The following is a 14803-nucleotide window of genomic DNA, read 5'->3' as shown; positions in this document are numbered from 1 at the left end:
AAAATTGATAATATAAAGAATGATGGGGTTCAAGGGGTAAAGCCCCCCCCCATACAAGGATGAGGAGATCATTGTCCCCAAGAATTGCACATTGATTTGCAAAGCTGTTTGAAAGTCATTTTGAAGTTTTTTTTTTTAAATCAAGCTGGCTTATGATTAAATGCCTTTTGGAAGACAGTCTGGGGTCTGTCTGATAAAATGACTATCAGTGTAAGCACAGTACTTTATAAATCAGCCTTTAGATGATATATGAAGTAATAAATTATCATTGAATCTGCTGCAGAACATGAAGAACTGCTAACGAGATGCAGCAGTCTCTTACATTAAGCACTTGACAACAACTTGTGCAGTATACATTTCTTGTGACTCACCAGCAGTGCAATAATTATTGTTAAAATGAGTGGATGTTACCACCCCTGCAAAGATAGCACCTGGAGTTACTTAGACAAACTCAGTAGCAGCAAAGAAATGAAACAAGAGAAGATGTCAGGTCTACTCAGATTTTACATCATTAAAATTCATTTATTGTCACAGCTTACTGCATACATTAGAACTTGTGTAAGATGGCTCAGATTTCCAGTCTGAATTATTTAATTGTCTAAACTGTTTTACTAGGGAACAGAACAGAGGTACTCAGATAAGTGTGGCAAACCAGAATTTATTAATTCTTTTAGATGGTGTAATCAAGTCAACAGGAGCTCATTATGCTTAATAAGATGAGATAGTAGGTACTGTTTTAAATACGATACAATGCCATCTTCCAAGTGAAGTCTATGTTTCCATCATGACTTATTTAGCTAAGATAAATGTTCCACACCTCTAAATTTTAAATGCACAATCAGTCTTCTTTTTTTCTGTCTTCAAATTTAATTTGATGAAATTTTGACATTGCTTTTACGGCACGGACAGGGAAAAGCCTGTGAATGAAAAATAAAATCAAACCAAATCTGCTGCAGTATTTCTATACATAGTTCAATGCAGTTTTGCATAAAGAAATATGGTCTGATATACTATTAGTAAATGTCAGTTTACAGTCATAAAAGAAAAGTTTAAATGTCACCAAAATCGAAAAAGCAGAACTCGGATCCACAGCTCGAACAGGAAACAAATGTTATTAGATTGTTCCAACTGCAGTCACACTCCTGTGTCAAGAAGAACTCCGTTATCCATAAAAAACTCAGGTTTATTGTAATAAAATCACAAAACACTCCATAGACATAGATCTCATCTGACTCTCTCAGATTTCATCAGAACCACCATTAACACTTGGCACACCCCTTATATACTTAGTTTGGCGCCAAAAACAACAATTCATTGACAGTATGTTTTGAAAAACATTTTTAAAAAATATTTATAAAAAATATTTTAAAAACAACAGATAATAAATTTGTATCAAATCCTAACCAATGCATCAAAATACTGGACATGTGCCCTATAGTACCAATGTATGCAAACATTTGTGCATTATAATAATCCTTTCCATATTCATTTGAACTATATACTACCCTAATTATTAGAGGGGAAATATAAAAAAAATATATAATAATATACTTTAATCCTAGTGTTTGTGTGAATAAATTTATAATAATAATCTTATAATAATAATATTATAATAATAATCTCATTCCCGGTCCAAAAGTAAAAAAGGTTTGATACTAATAAAATCGTTTTCTTTATTGTACTCCAGCAAACATTGCATGAAATATATGTTTACTAAAAGCTATAGAAGAAATGAGAATCGCTACATTTTAGCAAAAGAGTAAGAGAACAGGTAAAACTTCACTAGATAAATCAGAATACATAAAGCAGTAACAAGAAACACGACGTGTCAAATATCTACAGATTGCTAAGAATCTTGGCAAAATCAAAACAAATTCTTTCTATTTGATTGTTGCATATTATTTCTACAAGAAAAAGGAAGCACACTTGTTACAGTTACAAATCTGTTCATAGAATCATAGGTTCATAAGAGGTTACTAGGCTAGTGGCCCTAGAGCCCTTACAAGCCTAGCCATTTTAATCCCAAGTTGCCTCAATTGTCCTTGGTTAGATAGGCATAATTCACAGAGTGAGGCTATGATCAACACCGGCTACCCCTGCCCATGAGGGACATGGGTGCCATACCTGGGGTGAATTTGTGGTCTCCCATCCATTTGTCCAGGTTGCACTTGAATAGGGTCAGTGAGGAGCTCTGCTTCACGTGAAGTGGAAGTTTATTCCACAGTTGCGGCAATCTGTGAGAGATCAATATGCCTCTCCAGCATGTTCTGTTAATGTCACAGGCAAGGTTAAGATCCCTAGAGGCAGTGACTCTTGTGATATTTGACTTGCGGCTGTGTAGCACTTCCATCAGGGCAGGGTCACAGACTACCTTGTAGGCACAAGTCACATCTCAGCAGCCTATATGATACAGAGTACAGTAACAGTGCTTTCAGTCTATCCACATAAGTCATGGTTTGGAGGCCCTGTATTTTCTTGGTGAGAAACCTCTGTGGTCTCTCCAGCTGCTGAGGGTCTGCTGAGGTTCATGCAGAAGGGAGCATTGTACTGTAATAATGGCCTGATGACGGTTGAGTACAGTGGAGTTATAACATCCTTAGACCTGGATGCGATGCCCTAACTTATAAATGCGTAATGTAGAAGGCTTTCCTTATCAGTGCGGAAACTTGGTGGATGAAGTTCAGATTGTTATCTGCCTGTGTTCCCAGATCTTGCACCACTGGGTATGAACTTAGGGGAGATGCTGTCAACATTGTAAATAGCAGGGAATTCTACTTTACCAAAAAGGATAATAATGCACTTTTTTTACATTTAGCTTTAGACTGTGGCTTTGGAACCAGTCATTTGTCTGTGTTAGCCCCTCCTGTAATATGTTAACATTGTTGAAAGACTCAGTGACTGCACCCAATTTGCAATGATCAGTGAACTTGGTAAGCCAAAAGCTATCTACTTTAGCCTGGACTTCTGAGAAATAGATTTCCAACAGTAAAGTGACCAGCACAGATCCTTGAGGTACGCAACTTGTGACATGTCTAATGGCAGAGGTAGAGTCACCAACTCTGACAGTATGTGTTCTGTCGATGAGCCAATTGGCTACCCATCTAGAGATGTAAGGGTTAATCCACAGCTGGGAGAGTTTCTCAATGATACTGGAGTGGGGGATTGTGTCAAACACCTTGGCTAGGTCAAGATAGGCAGTATGCACTGTCTTACCTTCATCCAGGGCTTTGCTGACTATCTCGAAGAAGTCTACTAGGTTTAATAAGCATGATCTATCCCCAACAAAGCCGAACTGGGTTGGGTCTAGAGTTTGAAGGTCACCTATGTCTTTGTTGATAAGGTCCATGATGATTCTTTCCATGGCCTTGCAGATGAGGCTGGTTAGACTTATGAGTCTATAGTTCCCAAGGTCTGTTGATGTCCCACCCTTTGTGCAAGGGGATTATTTTTGATGTTCTCTACTCTGTTGGAATAAAGCCAGTTCTCAGGCTATGGTTAAAGAAAATGCCAAGTTGGTTGGCTAGGTCCTGTTTTAGATTACTTAATAAGCAACCTGAGATGTTATCCGGTCCCATTGAAGCCATGTTTTTGGCATTGGAGAGCACAGACATGACCTGATCTCTAAAGATACTAGGCAGACGACTGGTGTCAGGTATGCTCTGGGGTATGGCTGATGGGAACATGGGAGTGAAGTTTGCACTAAATCTGTCAGCTAGCAGTTTGGTAAGTTCCTCAGGCATAGTATGAGTGGTACCTTCTACTACCAGTTTGGCGCATAGCTGGGCATTCCCTTTTACAGTTTAGATGTAGTTAAGGACTGCCTTATGATTATCCATAGCTAGGGATGCTATTTTAGCTTTGTAATTAGCTTTAGAGGACTTTACAAGATTTCTGATTTGCTTGTTCAAGCTGCGGAGGGAATTCTTCCTCTGCTGAGTCATTTCCCTCTTATTCTTAGACCTCAGTTTCTTCCTTTTGTTATATAACCTGTTTATACTTGAGGTCCACCAGGGTGTTTTTTTTTTTGGGAGGACCTGGTTTTAATCTGGTGAGATACAGCTGAGTCTATACAGTTGCTTAAGAGTTTATACAGGACATTTATATACATCTCTGCATATGAGTCATTGTTGTCTGTGATTGCAGAGGGTATAAAATGTTTTATACCATTGCTTAGTAGGCTGTAGTTGGCTTTGGAAAAGTTTTTTAGAGTTTTTGCTCCTGTGGTGGTGACAGGTTCAATAGTTACTTCAAGTGAGACTGACTTATGGTCCGACCTTATCAGGGAGGGCATCATATAGTGGGAGTGTAGTGACCCCTCATGTTGGTGAGTACTATGTCTAGGACATTTGAGCTCCTTCTGGGGCTGCAGACTGTCTGTTCCAAAGCATCTGTATTAACAAAGTCCAGGAACCTCTGGGTGAACATGTTTGTGCTCATGTATGTCACCAGTCGATGGAAGGATAGCTGAAATCTCCCATGGCTAAGGAGTTGGGCTCTATGGTGAGTAATGCCAAGAAGTCCAGGTAGGCAGTGTGTTTTTCATGGTTCATGGTGGGGGACCTATAGCTAGCAATTAATTGATAGGGTATTTTGCCTATAGTTAATGAAGATGGATACACCTCCACCTTTGGTTCTTTCATACTCATTTTGAGGTCCGAATGTGTGGAAGGCATTATAGCCTTGCACAGCCAAGGTGCTTTTCACGTCACTGAACCACGTCTCAGTGACTGCACATATGTTAGCATCTTCCAAGGTGAAGGGTACTTCCAGGGAGTGCAGTTTCATGTTTAGACTCCTAGCATTAAGCAACAGAACCTTGAATATGTCTTGAGTGGATTTTGTTACATCAGAGATTTTGTTGTTTTGACATTGCCTAACAAAGGCACTATATGGGAAGCAACTGCCTTTGCCAGTATCAAAAACATAGAGAAGACAGGTGCAGACCATCTCTGGCAAAGCTGAGTGACCTGTCGACCATGTCTTCCCAAGCTGACAGATACTGGATCCCCCTGGACTGACACCACAAGCTAAGTCAATGGTTGAAGTTGATCTTTTTTTGTTTATATTGTGGCATTATCCTGGGTGAAGGTAGAATGCTGCTTAGGGCTAGGATCATACTTGCCTGGGACACATTATCTGAGAATCCAGTCATGTCTCTCTTCATTACTATAGAGAGGTATGTCTCAAGTCATTCACCCCAACATGGACTATGATTAAGTCATAACGGTACTTGTTGTTGAGCGACTTGAATGTATGTGTGATTTTGCAGATCCTGGCACCTGACAGTCAGTTGATCATGACCTTCTCCTTGTCCAGCCTGGTGAGGGGGACATCTGTGTACCTCACTATGGAGTTGCCTATGACCACTTTGTATAAATGAGACGAGCCACTCGATTGTACAGAATTTATAAAGGCACTAAAAACTGATTAAGCTGATTAATAAGCCCTCCAGCCAATAAAACTGCATTCAGAAATCTCAAGTATTTCTCCAACCTAAATAGACAAGGCTACCTCCCAGTGCACTAGACAGAAAACCCACCAACCTCTTTTGATGTAAAAACAAGTGTTTGCTAGAGTGTAAAACTACACTACTTTGTCCAACATCTATCTAGATAATGAAGTCAGATCAAGTAGAACAGACACTAGGAGGCAAAATGCACTTTTTTAATACAAGTACAAGGAAAGGCCAATAAATAATTCATGGTATCAACAGCAGTGTAGAAAGGGAGGAGATTATTAAGCTCAATTTACAGTAGGGTTGGGCAGCTTAAAATCACCAGGCTTAAAAAGAAGATCAACAAAGGGGACGGTGAGTAGGAAACCAAAGCAGAGTATCACCAACAGTGCTCTTTTTATACATATCAGCAACAGTGCTTTAGTTTATGCAGGCTTGAATTTTTTTTCAGGCAAAGACAAGGGCTTAGAATTTCACTGAGTATTAAAGTATCACTCGAGACAATTTAACCAATGAAAAAAAACATGTGAAATGTGCAGCCTAAATAATTTGTGTCTACCACGCACACAAAATGAAAACACCAGGCCAAACAGATTTCTTAAAACAGAAAATAAAATGGAGTAGTAACAGAAAACAGCTATATCAGTCATAGACTAAAAGTTCATAGTCCAAAGCCCAGTGCTAGCTAATGGGAAGCTGAATGCTCATACAACTTTAGTGTGACCTTTTATGAATGTAAATGTAACATCACTAAATAGTTGTTCAGTAAATCAAAAGAACAATTTTAAGAAACAGAATTATAGGAATTCTGATTTTTGATGTGCTTCTGTGTGTGTGTGTGTGTGTGTGTGTGTGTGTGTGTGTGTGTGTGTGTGTGTGTGTGCGTCTGTGCGTGTGTGTGTGTGTGTGTGTGTGTGTGTGTGTGTGTGTGTGTGTGTTTGTGTGTGTAAACTGAAAAATCTAAAAGAATGGTACACAGTTTGAAAAGAAAGTGCATAGGTTAAATATCACCTACAAAGTGGGAAAGAAGTAATCCAGCACTCAGAAGTGTAGAAAATAAGAATTCCATATTTATTGTGGCTTTTCCATGTCCAAAAACACAAACCAGTTTTTGAAATAATGTCTTCACTGTGTGGCTATCATGTATTTCTTCAACTTTTCTTTACAAACCAGGGTTATAACATGTGATCTAAGACAGAAAAATCATGAGCAAACATTTATATCGCAATCAAATGTTTGAAAAATAACAAAGTCCACAAATCATAAATAAAATGAGACAGCTGCCATCCTTTCAGTTAAATCAAAGTTATATTTAGAGGTGAATTTATTTAGAATATTTAGAATACTTTTAAAGAGGGGTTATGATTTTAATAATGGATGCACATCTTACTTAGAGGTGAACAATCGATTAAAAAGGGAATTGAGGTTACAACATTATGGTGAGAAAAAAATGAAAACAGGGCAGTCAGCAATAACCCTAACAAGTTCAAGTTGCTTATGTCTTATGGTAACAACACCTTTAAGACACAATATGTGATTCAGAAACGCATCAACTTCTGAGCACCAATGAATACTTTGGTAGTACTGCTAATGAAGCTCAGCTACATTCTGCTAATTGACACTTTGCACCACACCATGCAAGCCATCAATTGATAAATGCAGTCACTCTAACTGAAGTTTTGCTCCTAGCAAACCTTCTGCCCAGCTTATAGTACCACATACACCATCAGCAATGCCCTGAGGGAGATGCAAACATTAACAATGATGGAGGCATCACTCTCCCAAAAATGCAGTCTATGAGCACCACACACCCCTGCAACACCCTGCACAAATAAATGGAAAATTATTATATGCTGAGGTGGTAAAAAAGTAATTGCCTAAGTCTCTAAAGATAAACAAGACCAGGTCTCAGCGAAAATTACAAAAAAAAAAAAAAAAAAAACACAACATATACTGCTACATCCACAGCTGAGAGTGAACAGGAAAAAACTTGCCCCAAACTAAGTGCACTTAAACCCTCCACTGACCATAATAAACTGGTGATTGGTGACTCCATAGTAAGACACACAAAATCAACCCTCACAAAGCTAGACAAAAACAGGGTGATGGTGAGTTGTCTTTTAGAAGCCAGGATCGCTGAAGTCTCAAGGACCCTCAAGATCCTTAAGATGACCAAGTATGACTATAACATGGTAGTGGTCCAGGTGGGTATAAATGAACTGGCATGCAAAACCTTAAAGGAAATACAGACTGACATTTCTGTGCTCTACATGCGAATTACAAATACGGGGAGAACTCTAGTACTGAATGGAATCCTACCTTTGCCAAGAATGATACTGGGCAACAAAAAGAAGATGCCTGATTTCATTACCTGGCTCAGTGACTGCCACAATTCAAGGGGATCCAGGTTATATCAGCATGGGGTATACTGCTATGCAGCCATACTTGCTTTGCTAAGGACATCTTACACCTCCTTCTCCAGGACGTCAGCATACTGGTTACATCCCTTGTTGCCCCCAATAGTGCCTTTTTAGGCACAGTCCAGCTAATGAAAATTCCAACCTAATAAACATAACAGACAAAGCACCATACAATATCAATGTGGTGCTTCTTAATGCTAGAAGTCTAACAACAAATTGCCTGATCTTGAAGCCCTCCTGCATTTGGAGCACATTGATGTATGTTTTATTACTGAAACCTGGCTTAAAAGTGCAGAAAGCACCCTCCCTGTACCAGGCTTTTCAGCCTACCATTACCTCAAGACAGATCCCCAGAGACGAGCAAACCAAACTTATTGAGATTCAGATTTCTATAGATAAAACTAGCTATCAAATCCAACTGGATAACAACACAAACTTTGTCCAGTTCTTAAACACAATGTATAAACTTCATATACACAAATTCCATCATCCTGGGAGATTTTAACTATACGCCGATAAACTGGGGGACCTATACTTAAAATGTAGATTATGCCAAAAATTTCATAAATAAAAATTCTCTGGAACAAATATCCAAAGAGCCCATTAGTGGACAAATGTTCTTAACCTGGTCCTTAAAGATATTGCAGCTATATGCACTATCCCTCTGGCACACATTTCCCAGTGAAATCTGACCACAAATTGGTAACCTTCTCTTTCAAAATCCCTAAACAAAAGATGTAAATAATCATAGTTTTCAAAGATTTCAAATGTACAAACTTCCTACAATTCTATAATGAAGTCTCTTAGTTCAAGTTTAGCTTTAACCCCCAATTTTGATATGGCTAGTAGCTATGCAAATAAAGTCTATGCTCACCTGGAAAACTAAACAAAAAGAGAAATGAAAGAGAAAATTAGTATGGTCATCCACATGCATAAATAAATAATACAATAAGTTGAAACAACCTTTTATAATATATAGCAAAGTTAAAGACAGACACATTTAGGTGGATTCATGTCAATATATCAATGGTAGTTCCGTCAACTGCAAATTCAAAGAAAATGTTTAGCCAAAATCACTTTCATCAAAAATCTAAAAAAATCTTCCCTTGCACCTGCTATGTGGAGGGAAACCCCCAACACTCCCCAAACTTAAATATACCTCTTTTGAGGTCACACAGCTGTGGAGAAAAGGGAATCCTCCACTATTGCTGAAAGCACTTTTGGCTAAACTTTTTTGTCAGATTTGCACTTGACCAAACAACCTTCATCAGAATGATACATTCCCAATCAAGGTCAAAATGAAAAGATTATCCAAGATACTGAAAAATACCATGAGGAAAATTCAGGCTTCCCATGAACTTAGGCTGGAATTGAAAGCCAGGGAAAATTACAAATCCTGTTTTACTTTCATCGGGAAGTTATGAAATAACACACAACTTTATTCTGAACTTATACAAAGCAACACTTCCTATTGTAATTCATAAGAGCAAACAATTTCAGTGCAAATATCACCCCAGAGATGTCTAAACAAAACCCTCATCTACCGGGTCTATATTATATCCTCGAACGCTTAAAAAACAAACGCTGATTGATCGAACTTATTTTCGCAAAACTGCAAAATATCGAAGCAGGAGAAACTCAAATTTTTTCCTAGGGAAAGAATTCGGTTGTCCGTTTCTGTTGCTTCGGTATTTTCAGTGTTATGGTGGAAAGTTACCGGTTATTCAGGTAAGTGTGCGATTGTGTGGATGTGGGTGCTAGGGTGATTTAGGTGAGTTAGGGTTAGGGCTCGGGTTAGGTGTGTGTGCGATTGAGTGGACATGAGGGTTAGGGTGGATTTAAGTGAGTTAGGGTTAGGGAGCGGGTGAGGTGAGTGTGCAATAGTGACGGACCTTAGGGTTAGGGTTTGGGTTAAGGTAAGTGGGTAGTTAGTGGTGTGTGCATAGTTTAGTGTAGGGTTAGGTATCAGATTTTAGGTGCATGTGTGTGGATTTCTGTTTGTTTGGTGTGCTTGTGTTGTGTGTATGTGTTTTGGATCAGTGATTTTTTTCCCTGGAAAAAAAATCGCTGATCTGACAGTTCGAGATTGTAAGCTTTCACTTAAATTAGGTCGATCAATCAGCATTCGCTTTTTTAAGCGTTCGATGATATAATATAGACCCCATCTAGCTAAGGATCTCAACCTCTCTATCACCACAAAAGAACACTTGTTAAAAGTACTTTCATAACAAAAACAAAAATCCTCAATGGGATCTAATGCAGTACAAAGCTGCCTGCCTGCTGAACAGCAGTAAACATGCACTGGTAGACTTACTCCAATGGCTATTAAATCTGAGCTTATCCACTGGCTCTGTCCCTAAGGATTGTCACACAGCAGTTATGATACCTCTTCACAAGGGTGGCCTCATGACAAATGCAAGACATTATAGACCCAGCATCCTGTCAAACCTCATCTGCAAAGTTATGGAATAGGTCATAAAAGGCCAGATAAACTACAACATAACAAATCTTAGAAGATTTGACTGCTAGTAGTTTGACTTTGTTAAGGGTAGATGATGAGTGATGAATATGATTAATTTCTTTGAGAGTAACATAAGCTATGGACAGTGGTCATTATATCCATACAACATACCCTGATCTTGCCAAAACATTTGAAACTATACCACATGTCAACATTATCAATGATCTATATGCACTCCAAATAGATCATTGTGTAGTTAGATGGATCATTAGCTGAGGGACAGAACCCACATTGTGAAGGTGGTATGCTTATCTTCAGAAGGCATGAAGGTAACCTGTGGGATACCACAGGATCCCGAGTTTGGACTTCTGCTATTTGGCACATACATGATCTCCAAATTGATAACCAGAGACTCATATTTGCAAAAGCTAGAAAGGGAAGTTACACATGTTAATAGCTGGTGAGTGAAAATGGGTTAAGATGAAATGTTAAAAAAATGCAGTGTTGTTGCATATGGCAAAAAAAACTCCCACCAATCTTGCAGAATAGAAAATACCCCACTCCAGAATGAGGATGTGAAAGACATTGGAACATGGGTAGATAACTCCACCTCTTTTGATCATCATGTTACAGCAGTGGTCAGCAAATCCTTACATTTGGCACAACAGATGGCAAAAGGTGTTTCATTTAGATCCAAAAATAAGTCTTTACCCTTCTATAGCTTGGACCAATAAGATCCATCATAGAATATAATGACGTATTTGTAATGTATCTTATTAAACATATCAAACAGTTGGAGAGACCCCAAAAGTTCCTGACAAAACAAATAATTGGCCTAAAGGACCTGAGCTATCAAGAGGTGTTAGAGGCCTTGTTTCTGTACTCAGTGTCCTATATATTCTTTAGTGACAATCTATGCCTTGCCTTCCAGGCAATTATGGCTCCAGAGGTCCAAGACCTCTTATTTTTTCATATAGCAAACAGTACAGTGAAAACTAGAAATAGAGATCTACATCTATTTTAGCAAATAAATCATGGTGGACAGACAATGACTACCCATTCTCTTGAATAAGCTTCCTCTGCAGATCAAGTAATATGACACACTATCTTCCTTTAAGAAGAAATTAGACTGGCATTCATAAATTTACTCCCAATATGGCTGGCTTATCACTCCTTGAAAAAGGAAGCAAGGTCTAAGAGTGGGTCCTGGCAAGGTGTATGAACAGTGTATGATTCTATGATTCTAAGTCTGTAAGCCTGGTTGCAAAAGAGAGAAAATATAGGAGAACATTTATGCGGGTTCCAGAAAATCAGAGACACCACAAAGACTTTTAAACTCAAACCCGCAAAGCTGTTTCACAAGTACTAACTACATATTGTACGTGCATTTGCAAGACACAGTACTTTATCTTTGTTAACACAAGTAAAACATATACAATAAGGGGATTGATCACTTACAAAACTCCTTGGTTGGTTTATATAATTATTTATCTTGAAGTGCCATCTATATAAGCAGATATCCAGAGAATTGAAAGAAAGAATAGCTGTCCATCTGAGTGATATTAAGTGCAGCAACTTTAATTTAATTGTAAATAATTTGTAGTAGAATTGCTTAGATATAATCCTGGCTGATAATAGTCAGTGCATTCATATTATTTCCATAAAGTCAGGATGGTAGCCTAACGGTTAAGGTGTTTGCCTTACAAACACAAGGTGCAGGGTTTGAGTCTCACAAGGGATAATTGGCTAGGCTTGCAAGGGCAGTTAGCCTTGTATTAACCTATGAACTAACCTATAATACTATAATATATTAAAATGCACACAAACCCAGAATTATACTTTTCCTAAACTTTCACAAGCAAATTGTCATTTCTTGGATCTATATAACCTACACATACATTGTTAGAACATTTGTTAACCAGACATAAGCTTTCACATGACATCCAGAAATTCCTCTTTGAATACATATTTATTGAGATATTTACAGAATTATGAAAACATATGCTTAATTGTATAATTAGAAATATAAATACCACTGAATATTTCTCATGATATGCAACTTATACTGCAAAAATCAATGTCAATTTTCTTTGGTAAGCTGCATGAACTATTTGCTTGAAATATCATGATAAAAGAGGACTTCCAAGATGGCTGTACATTGAGTAACAGTTTAATCCTAGCTCTCCCAATGTGAAAACAAAAACTCAGCAGTCAAGGCCAGTGGGATTTTGTGTTTCTGGGTAAATTTCTGTAAGTAGTAAGTGCACTGCCTAGATGCCAGGAAAAAGGAAATACAGAGGACCTGAAGAAAAATTAGCTACAAAGGGTGAGGAAAAAAAAAAAACACTGACTGGGAAAAGTGCTACAGCTGTTCAGCAAAAAATGAAGGTCTTGATATACAACCAATAATGATTTTAGATATTCCGGCAATAATCACTAAAATAAAAACACAGGGTGATGAAATGAAAATGAGACACTGGTGCTTTCCCACCTATCTGTTGAAGAGAAGAATTGAAGGAATGGGTAGTGGAAATTATTCAGGAGCTATTAGAGAAAACAGAAATTTCTTCTGAAAATATAGCTCAGCAGTGGAATAAAATTAAAGTGGAGTTTAAAAATAGGGTGGAAATAAAAGAAAGGGAGATATGATTAAGAAGTAACACAAATTATTCAGAGACTGGCAGATGTTAAAGTATTGCAGTATAGGGGGAATCTAAGAGAACAAGAAGAGGAGTAACTGCAGAATGCTAAACGTAAAATAAGGGATTGCCTAAATATGAGTTTAGAAAGATTGCTGTTAAACAACTGTTTTTGATAATAACCCTAAAGCACAAAAACTTTTAGTACAATAACTCAGGTAACAGAAAGTAGAAATGGCTGTCACCAAGCTTAGGGAGCCTGTAACAAGGAAGTTAACAAGAGATCTTATAGTGGTATTAAAATATTTTGGAAATTCTATGAAAGTCTATATAAAGCAGAAAAATATGGAAATCAAGAAAAGGTACAAATGGAAATGTTTATGAAAGAATTAAATATGCGAAGGTTAGAGGTAGATGAGGCTCAATTACTAGTAGGATAGGAGGGGATGACATAAAAATGGTGATGTATAACCAATCCACAGGAAAGTTCCCAGTAATAGATGGTATTCTTGTGGAGGTTTGGAAGCTAGGAGGGAAGAAACTGATAACAATCTGGAAGTTTTTTTTTTTTAACAGGATTTTAAGAGGACGAGGGGAAGTACCAAAAACCTGGAAGAAAGCAGTGGTAGCTACAATACCTAAAGAGGGTAAAGATCCATCAGATCCAGCTTCATACAGGCCCATTTCAATACTAAACCATGATTATAAAGTGTTTATGTCTGCAATGGCTAAAGAATGGCAAAAGTGGTGCCAAAACCGATAGATGTGGATCAATGTGGTTTTGTGGCGGGGAGACAAAATTTGAAAACATTAACAGAACATTGATGAGCCAGAGGGAAGCAGAATGTAAGAAAATACCACTGTTGTTGGTGGGTCTTGATGCAGAGAAAGCAGCTGGGATTTTATGAGCAGGACAATGGAAGCATCTGCATTCCCTGATAAGGTTGATTAGGAAGATATATGTGAGATCAGAGGTGAAAATTAAAGTGGGTGGGGTGCTCCCTGATAATTTCTGCTGAGCAGAGGAACTAGGCAGGGGTGTCCTGTTTCCCCTTTAGTATTTGCATTATATTTAGAACCACTGGTAAGAAAATAAGTGACTCAGAAACTGAAGGACTTAATTGGTATGGTAATCAAGAAAAGCTGGCTCTATTTGCATATTATATTATTTTATACCTGACAAAACCAGAAAAGGACACTACAGTGCTGTGGAACATTCTGTGACAGTTGCAAGTCTTTTCAGTATACAAAATTAATGAAGCTAAACAAAGGCAAGAGCACACAAGAATTGGTTTAGCAATATCCATATTTATGGGGACATGATAAAACAAAGTATTTTGGAATATGGATTAAACATGATTTTGGTGTGGCAGCTAAGGATATGTGGGAAGAGATTAAAAAAAGATAGTACAAAAACTGAGAAATTGGAAGTTCTGTTATTTGGATATGGATAGTAAGATACAAGCAGTTAAAATGTTTTTAGTCCCTTTAGTCTTATATACATGTCAGACATATTTTTATCAACCAAAGAAGAAGTTGTGAATTGCAGTTAATAAAGAACTAAAGGATTTTATCTGGGAGGGGAAGACAACAAGAGTCGGTGGGATAAGATGATTCTCACAATAAAACAAGGCAGATTGGGATTACCCAAGTCTCTTATACACAGCGCAAGCAAAAACTGAGAAATTGGAAGTTCTGTTATTTGGATATGGATAGTAAGATACAAGCAGTTAAAATGTTTTTAGTCCCTTTAGTCTTATATACAGGTCAGACATATTTTTATCAACCAGAGAAGAAGTTGTAAATTGCAGTTAATAAAGAACTAAAG

At 37.8% G+C, this 14803-nt stretch overlaps 1 protein-coding gene across 1 annotated transcript in view; it reads right to left on the bottom strand.

Annotated features, from left to right (window-relative positions):
- Positions 1–642: 642 nt before the first annotated feature.
- The window catches only part of LOC122791239 (17-beta-hydroxysteroid dehydrogenase 13-like), a 255974-nt gene continuing 241813 nt past the window's right edge, over positions 643–14803 (bottom strand). Inside the window, exon 7 of the mRNA XM_044058902.1 lies at positions 643–917. Within this exon, the coding sequence (XP_043914837.1) occupies positions 839–917 (79 nt within the window). The 3' untranslated portion in view covers positions 643–838. The remainder of the gene's footprint in view (positions 918–14803) is intronic.

The sequence above is a fragment of the Protopterus annectens genome, chromosome 17.part0 (assembly GCF_019279795.1).
Source record: "Protopterus annectens isolate FY-2018-M chromosome 17.part0, PAN1.0, whole genome shotgun sequence".
Lineage (NCBI taxonomy): Eukaryota > Metazoa > Chordata > Ceratodontiformes > Protopteridae > Protopterus > Protopterus annectens.
This window is presented reverse-complemented; position numbering and strand designations above follow the sequence as displayed.